We start from the raw sequence: 7918 nt of genomic DNA on the forward strand, positions 1-7918 counted from the left end.
CAAAACCATCAACCACAACTCTGGTTTCCTGTCATGTGGTATTGAGAGAAGTTACAATATGTGTTTGGAAATTGCGAAGGTGTTAAACATTCACACATTTGCATTTTTAAAGGAAATAAGTGCTTCACAAGAAACAGAGGTAAAGAGAGATGTAGGAAGTACTACTACTAAAACATTTAGTTTGAATCAAATGGCAGATTATTTTGACCATTGTTTAAGACATCAGCTGAATATTTGTGAATCATAATGACAACAAACACTCCACAACATCCATATACATGCACTTCACCTGCTCAGACAGTGTCATATTTCTGACTCGGTGCTAAACACCAACAATAAAATAGAATCTCATTCTGAACATGGAAACATCTAATGAAGTTTGTAACACATCAGCACCTATTGAACTTCCTTCTTAAATGTTACTCTGTGACTTCAAGGTTAGAAACTGTCATAATCTCTAATTCAAATATCAAAATGAAAATGCGTATCAGACCTGAGAATGAGCTGATGTTCAGTCCAGCTATCTCTCACTCTCTATCTCTCGTCCGCTGTTCGTTTAATTCATATGAATCCAAACTAAGAGAGAGTGAGCTGAACTCCTGACGTGAGTGTTTTGGACACGCCCCACGTGTGCCACTGACTTCCTCAAACTACACGCCAGTTCATCTCTCACACACACACACAGAGAGAGAGAGAGAGAGAGAGAAAGAGAGAGATCGAGATCATATAAACTGCATTAAAAGCTCTATTTGTGAGGACTTCTCAGACATACTGTAGGTTTTCATAGATATTTACTGTAACATCGACAGAAACATGCTGACATTATTAGGTATGAGGCAAAACACTTTACCCAGGTAAACATCTCTTCAGAAAAAAAAAGTTTCTTTGGCAGAAATCATGATACATTTTTGGCATGAATTTAACTGAGTAATATGTGAGGAAAACAATAATAAACATTGTTAATTTCCTCAATTTACATAGTTCATGCAGTTCTTACAAAATAATACTTTGCTTTAAATTTTGCCATTTACAACCCCAAATCAGAAAAAGTTGGGACACTGTACAAATTGTGAGTAAAAAAGGAATGGAATAATTTACAAATCTCATAAACTTATATTTTATTCACAATAGAATATAGATAACATATCAAATGTTGAAGTGAGACATTTTGAAATGTCAAGCCAAATATTGTCTCATTTTGGATTTCATGAGAGCTACACATTCCAAAAAAGTTGGGACAGGTAGCAATAAGAGGCCGGAAAAGTTAAATGTACATATAAGGAACTGCTGGAGGACCAATTTGCAACTTATTAGGTCAATAGGCTTTATGCCCAGCTCCACTACTTCCTTTGTTTCAAAGGAGCTGGCTGAAGTTCAGGAAGTAGTGGAGCTGGGCATAAAGCCTATTGGCAACATGATTGGGTATAAAAAGAGCCTCTCAGAGTGGCAGTGTCAGAAGTCAAGATGGGCAGAGGATCACCAATTCCCCCAATGCTGCGGCGAAAAATAGTGGAGCAATATCAGAAAGGAGTATCTCAGAGAAAAACTGCAAAGAGTTTGAAGTTATCATCATCTACAGTGCATAATGTCATCCAAATATTCAGAGAATCTGGAACAATCTCTGTGCGTAAGGGTCAAGGCCGGAAAACCATACTGGATGCCCGTGATCTTTGGGCCCTTAGACGGCACTGCATCACATACAGGAATGCTACTGTAATGGAAATCACAACATGGGCTCAGGAATACTTCCAGAAAACATTGTCGGTGAACACAATCCACCGTGCCATTCGCTGTTGCCGGCTAAAACTCTATGGGTCAAAAAAGAAGCCATATCTAAACAGGATCCAGAAGCGCAGGCATTTTCTCTGGGCCAAGGCTCATTTAAAATGGACTGTGGCAAAGTGGAAAACTGTTCTGTGGTCAGACGAATCAAAATTTGAAGTTCTTTTTGGAAAACTGGGACGCCATGTCATCCAGACTAAAGAGGACAAGGACAACCCAAGTTGTTATCAGCGCTCAGTTCAGAAGCCTGCATCTCTGATGGTATGGGGTTGCATGAGTGCGTGTGGCATGGGCAGCTTACACATCTGGAAAGGCACCATCAATGCTGAAAGGTATATCCAAGTTCTAGAACAACATATGCTCCCATCCAGACGTCGTCTCTTTCAGGGAAGACCTTGCATTTTCCAACATGACAATGCCAGACCATATACTGCATCAATTACAATATCATGGCTGCGTAGAAGAAGGATCCGGGTACTGAAATGGCCAGCCTGCAGTCCAGATCTTTCACCCATAGAAAACATTTGGTGCATCATAAAGAGGAAGATGCAACAAAGAAGACCTAAGACAGTTGAGCAACTAGAAGCCTGTATTAGACAAGAATGGGACAACATTCCTATTCCTAAACTTGAGCAACTTGTCTCCTCAGTCCCCAGACGTTTGCAGACTGTTATAAAAAGAAGAGGGCATGCCACACAGTGGTAAACATCGCCTTGTCCCAACTTTTTTGAGATGTGTTGATGCCATGAAATTTAAAATCAACTTATTTTTCCCTTAAAATTATACATTTTCTCAGTTTAAACATTTGATATGTCATCTATGTTGTTTTTTGAATAAAACATTGAAATTTGAAACTTCCACATCATTGCATTCTGTTTTTATTCACAATTTGTACAGTGTCCCAACTTTTTCTGATTTGGGGTTGTATAATAGTAATAATAATAATTATTATTATTATTATTATTATTATTATTATGCTTTTGCTGAAAAAGATGAATACTCTTTAATGAATAATCAATAATGTGGGATAAATTATTATTATGCTTTTGTTGAGAAAAGGAAATAAAAAGAACAACAATAGAAAATAATGTTGGTGTCAGCAACAGAAAAAGACAAGGCAGATAACTTCAACAACAGGACGTTTATTAACAAGCGTTCAGGAATTAGTAAGCAGGTAAGTCTTATGAGAATAGAACGATCTCAGAACTTGGCTGAATGATAAACAGTTTTGTTTGTTGCAGGCAACCATGATTGTTCTTCTGGGCCATAACTTTCCCAATCAAGGAGGTATTCTAGGTGGCCGCCCCACCGTCGGGAGTCCAGGATGGTGTTGACCTCAGCTTCCACTGGAGGAGGAGGAGGAGGAGGAGGAGGAGGAGGAGGAGGAGGAACGTTGTCAGCACCAGACCCTGGGGAAGAAGGGACAAGAGGATTAGTGAAGGGCTTGAGGAGAGAAACATGGAATGATGGTGAGATGCAGTAATGAGATAGAAGGTTCAAATTGTAGGCTACTTTGTTGATCTGCCTCTGGACGGTGAATAGATCGATGTAGCGGGGACTCAGCTTGCGGCAGGGCAGTGATGACATATCTGATGAAGTAAATGGTGTCTCGGTGGAACTCGCATTTTTCAATCTTCAGGTAGAAGTGGTAGTCAAGGAGCTTCTGGAGGACCTGTGTCATGGGGTGACGATGTTCGGCCAGGTTCCGGAAGACAACGATACCGAAATGGTGGAGGAACTCCCGGAACACCTAGTTCATAAACCCTTGAAATATGGAGGGTGAGTTGGACAGCCCATATTGCATGACAAGGTAATTGTAGTGACCTGATGGTGTGATAAAATCATTCTTCCACTTGTCACCCTCACATATTCAAACGAGGTTGTAGGCGCTCCACAGGTCCAATTTAGTGAAGATGCGAGCTCCACATAGATGCTCCAGGGCTGCTTGGACCAGAGGAAGAGGGTATCGGTATTTGACGGCATGCGAGTTGAGAGTAGGATAGTCAATGCAGGGACGCAAGCCTCCGTCCTTTTTCCCAACAAAGAAGAAACTTGAAGTAGCAGGGGAAGTTGATGGATGGATGAACTCCTGCTTCAGAGCCTCCTCGATATACTCCTCCATTGCCTTCTGTTCCGGGACGGACAATGGGTAGACTTTTGGGTAAGGTAGCCACAGGTACTCGAGGGGGACCTCCTGTGGATTGAAGGTTTCAGGACTCTCAATGGAAGTGGAATTAACAGTGATATGTACTAGAGTGGGTTTTTTCTTGAAGAAGGGTTGTTTCACAGATCTTTTCTTGACTGGTTTCAGACAGCTCATGAAGCAATTTTCCCTCCACAGCAGGATCTCACTACTATTCCAGCAGATCGATGGAGAGTGTTGTAATATTCACAGGCATCCCAGGATGACCTCATATGTGGAACCCTCCAGCACCATGAACAAAGTCCTTTCGTGATGCAGATGACCGACGAGGAGTGTCACGGTGGGGTGCAGTGTCGGATAATTCCACGGCCCAGCGGCTTTCCCAGGATCGAGTGCATGTGGAGAACTTGAAAATAGGGTTTTCTGGGTAGACTAAGTTTGCCTAGAAGGTTGAGAGAGATGAAATGTCCTGCTGATCCAGAATCTGTGAGGGCTTTCGATGGAACAGAACAGCGACGAGCAATTAATACGACATCAGTTCTCGTCAATGGTGGGATTGATAGAGGTAACTGGATAGTTCCTTACGGCTGGGCATGGTGGACGAACTGGACAGGATGGTAGCAGGTGTCCTACAGCGCCACAGTACAGGCTGAGTCTGTCAGCAATTCTCCATTGACGCTCCACATTTGACAGGTGGAAGGAGTCGACTTGCATAGGTTCAGGTGCCGGAGGGTTTACAGATGGTGAGGTGGATGGAGGATGCAGAGTGGGCAAGCAGTGAGGCGTTGGGAAAGCCGGATGGAGTGCTGAATGAAGTTTTTGATACCAATGATGTCATTGTAGATTGCCATCTGCTGAAGAATGGATGAACTGAGACTGTGATGATAGGCAGTGATAATGGTGGTCTCTTTCCAACCACTGGTGGCAGCGAGGGTACGAAACTGAAGGGTATAATCAGCCATGGTGTATCTCCCTTGACGTAATCGATACAGCTGATCATGTACTGAGAGTGAACTGGACGTTTGGCCGAACACTTCCTTGAAATGGTTTGTGGCGCCTGGACGATATCACGATGACTTATTCATTCCAAATTTCAGAAAGCTTTTAACCTATTGGACTCCATGTAATCACAGTCCTAGCGCCAATGAGTCTGAATCAAATTGCTCCATTGACATGTTAGTGTCATGGTAGAGATAAAACAGAAACACCTCCAAACTTTTTCGTGAGCTTCAAAAAGATCGTAATCACCTCAACTCCCCTCTCACGGCAAGCAAAAAGTCCAGGGGGCATGGAGGGACCTCTCTGAGACGCCCCAATACACATTCACAAACATTCTTAATTCTAACACCATCATAAACCATGCAAATTAGGCTGTCAGAAGGAGACAAAGAGACTCTCTCCCGCTCAAAGTTTTCTGAATGTTATTGGTCAGTTCACCCAAAAAAGGTGTGGACGAAGATTTCCTTAAAGGACGATGACGGTGGCTCATCGTCTCTCCAAGTTTGTCCTCTCTCCGAGTTTTGTTTTGTGTTCTCTTAGCTTTTTGTCTTAGTCTTTTCTCCGGCTTCTAGCCTTGTTTTAGTCTCGTGCTCATTCATTTCTATCTACGAGTGAAATGGACTTAGCCTGAATTTCCGGCAACTTTGCTTACAAGTAAATCGTTTGAACTTCCCGCGAACGACACGCGCTCCGGAAGAACCGAAAGAGCCCTTCAAACTCACGGACACACCAAGGACGGACACTCACACACACGCATTCTTGCTCAACATCAAAGATCCATGCAAGTATTATTTCTATAGAGATTTAAATGCGTTTAAGATTATCTGCCCCTGCTTTAAGGTGATTTGATTCTTTGCTGGCTCTCAAAGGTTAACTGTTTGTGATATTTTGACATTCTGTGATCTGCTCTTTCTTTCTTTATTTATTTATTTACTTTCATTATTCTGTTTATATATATTCTGTTTAAATGTAGTCGTATGTTTTTATACATAGTTCCTACATGACGTCACAACATACGGGCATTTGCCGACCCGGCGCCATTTCTGTGGGCATGTTGTGGGCAGAACATTAGAAGAAGAAGCTGAAACGAGTTAATTTCATGATAAAAAGTGAAAATGGTCATCTCCTGCTGGGTCAATGGATGTTCAAATCGTGCCGGAGGTTCAGTTAAATTTGGATTTTACAGTATAGCCGTCATTAGACTTCATGAATGTGAGAAAACTAAGCTTTTGTCGGAACAACGACGGAGGTTATGGCTGGTGAGGATAAACAGGAAAGAAACTCCCTCAAAACACGCAAGAATTTGCTCAGAGCACTTTGTGTCAGGTGCACAATGTTGTGTTTTATTGCGAGTGTACACAAATATAAGTTAACACTTTGCAGTTTGAATGATGTCCTGTATGAACAAAATGACAAGGTATTAAAAACATACAAAAACAACATTGTTTCCACTGTTCGATCGCGCCCGCGCCTCTCTCTCTCTCACTCACTCTCTCACACACACATACACACAGACAGACAGACAGCGTTAGCGCATACGGATCCACACCATTTATGACTGAAATTTTCACATTGTACCTCTCTCTGTCTTGTTAATAGAGTCTCTTTATAATCTCTTTATAGTCTCTGTCACTTTGTCTCTTCTTGATTTTCGTAACATTATAAACAGAGAGAAATATTCGAAATTTGCTTGTAAAACTTCGTAAACACAGCAGCTTATGCCATCAAAGATGGCGTCTCCGGGGAGGTCACGTGACATTAATTGGCCTGTGGGAACTATGTATAGTTTCATTTAGTAAAACCCATTATACACTTGATTGTCTCTGTCTGCTGCTCACCGAACAAAGTCTCTTAAATGTGTGACCTTTAGTACTTTAGTTAGTAATCTTATAGAACAGAAAGTTATTCTTTGTGACCAGAAGAATAACATTTCTTAAGAGTTTATAAGAAGAATAATCCTTCTTGAGAGTTGATAAGAAGATCGTATGGTCGGTTCGGTGGACGAACGGATGATTCAATGTGAAATTAATTCTGTTAAAGGTTATTCTGAAATTTGATCTACAGCCTATCTGTATATTCATAATTGATTATAATTTGTTGTAGTTAATTGTCTATATATAGATACAAATACATGGGCTATGTATTCCCTTTTTGGGCGATTTAAAATGTGTAGGTAATAATTGATCATAACCAGTATGATTAATTATTAATTACATATTCCCCTCATTTGAGCTAATTCGCAACAGGTTGATGAAAGTTGATGGTAACAGGACCATTCAATTCCCAAGTGGATTTTGCCCACTGTAACGCTCGTCCGGACAATAGGGAGATATGTGTGATTTTCGCTTGATCAGTAGCGAAACATTGAGATTGCATCTCAAAGTAGAGTGAGCAATGTAACAGAAACCCGCTGCACTCCTCCGCCTTGCCTGTGAATGTCGCTGGACGGGCCATGAGACTGGCAGAGGCAGATGTAGAAGAAGTGGTGACGAGTGGTTGCAGTGATAGACGTAGCGTCAGTAGACGTCAGCAACAGAAGAAGACAAAACAGGTAACTTCAACAGGATGCTTATTAACATAAACGTTCAGGAATCAAGCGAAGTAAGCAGGTAAGTCTTATGAGCATCAGAACGTAGATGAATGATAAACAGTCCTGTTTGTTGCTGGGGCTGACTGGTGCAAGCGGGCTGATTGACTGAAGATGACTGGTAAAGGCTGAAGACAGATGACTGAAGAAGATCTCAGAGATGAGCGTACCAGGTGAGTATTCCAGTGATGTTTGGTTCTTGAACAAATCGTTCCATTGATCCGGTTCATAGGAAGTAACCGGTCGAGCCGGTTCATTAATCGAACTTTAGTTCCAGGTTGTTGACGCAAGAAGCACGAGCCGAAGTAGCACGTCTGACTCAAAAAGTCCCGAATGGGCCGGTTCAACCAACTGTCGAAGTTTGCAGAGGATTACAGATGAGTCTGATAAGGGAGTTGGCAAATACT

At 41.7% G+C, this 7918-nt stretch overlaps 2 protein-coding genes across 4 annotated transcripts in view; both read right to left on the minus strand.

Moving 5' to 3' along the window:
* Window positions 1-593, minus strand: part of ptk2ba (protein tyrosine kinase 2 beta, a) — a gene marked incomplete at its 3' end in the record, with an annotated part of 28766 nt that extends 28173 nt beyond the window's left edge. For all 3 annotated transcript variants that reach the window (XM_079854194.1, XM_079854195.1, XM_079854193.1), the window contains exon 1: window positions 494-593. The remainder of the gene's footprint in view (window positions 1-493) is intronic.
* Window positions 594-2982: 2389 nt separating this feature from the next.
* On the minus strand, window positions 2983-3537 carry LOC307148505 (uncharacterized protein; the record flags this gene model as incomplete). Its single annotated transcript, XM_079854115.1, has 2 exons — window positions 3295-3537; window positions 2983-3191 (listed from the first exon to the last, which is right to left on the minus strand). Exons 1-2 carry the CDS (start codon window positions 3461-3463, stop codon window positions 2983-2985), a joined length of 378 nt encoding a protein of 125 aa, XP_079710241.1. The 5' UTR covers window positions 3464-3537.
* Window positions 3538-7918: the final 4381 nt, after the last annotated feature.

This window comes from Squalius cephalus, assembly GCF_949319135.1.
Source record: "Squalius cephalus genome assembly, chromosome: 20".
NCBI classification, from domain to species: domain Eukaryota; kingdom Metazoa; phylum Chordata; class Actinopteri; order Cypriniformes; family Leuciscidae; genus Squalius; species Squalius cephalus.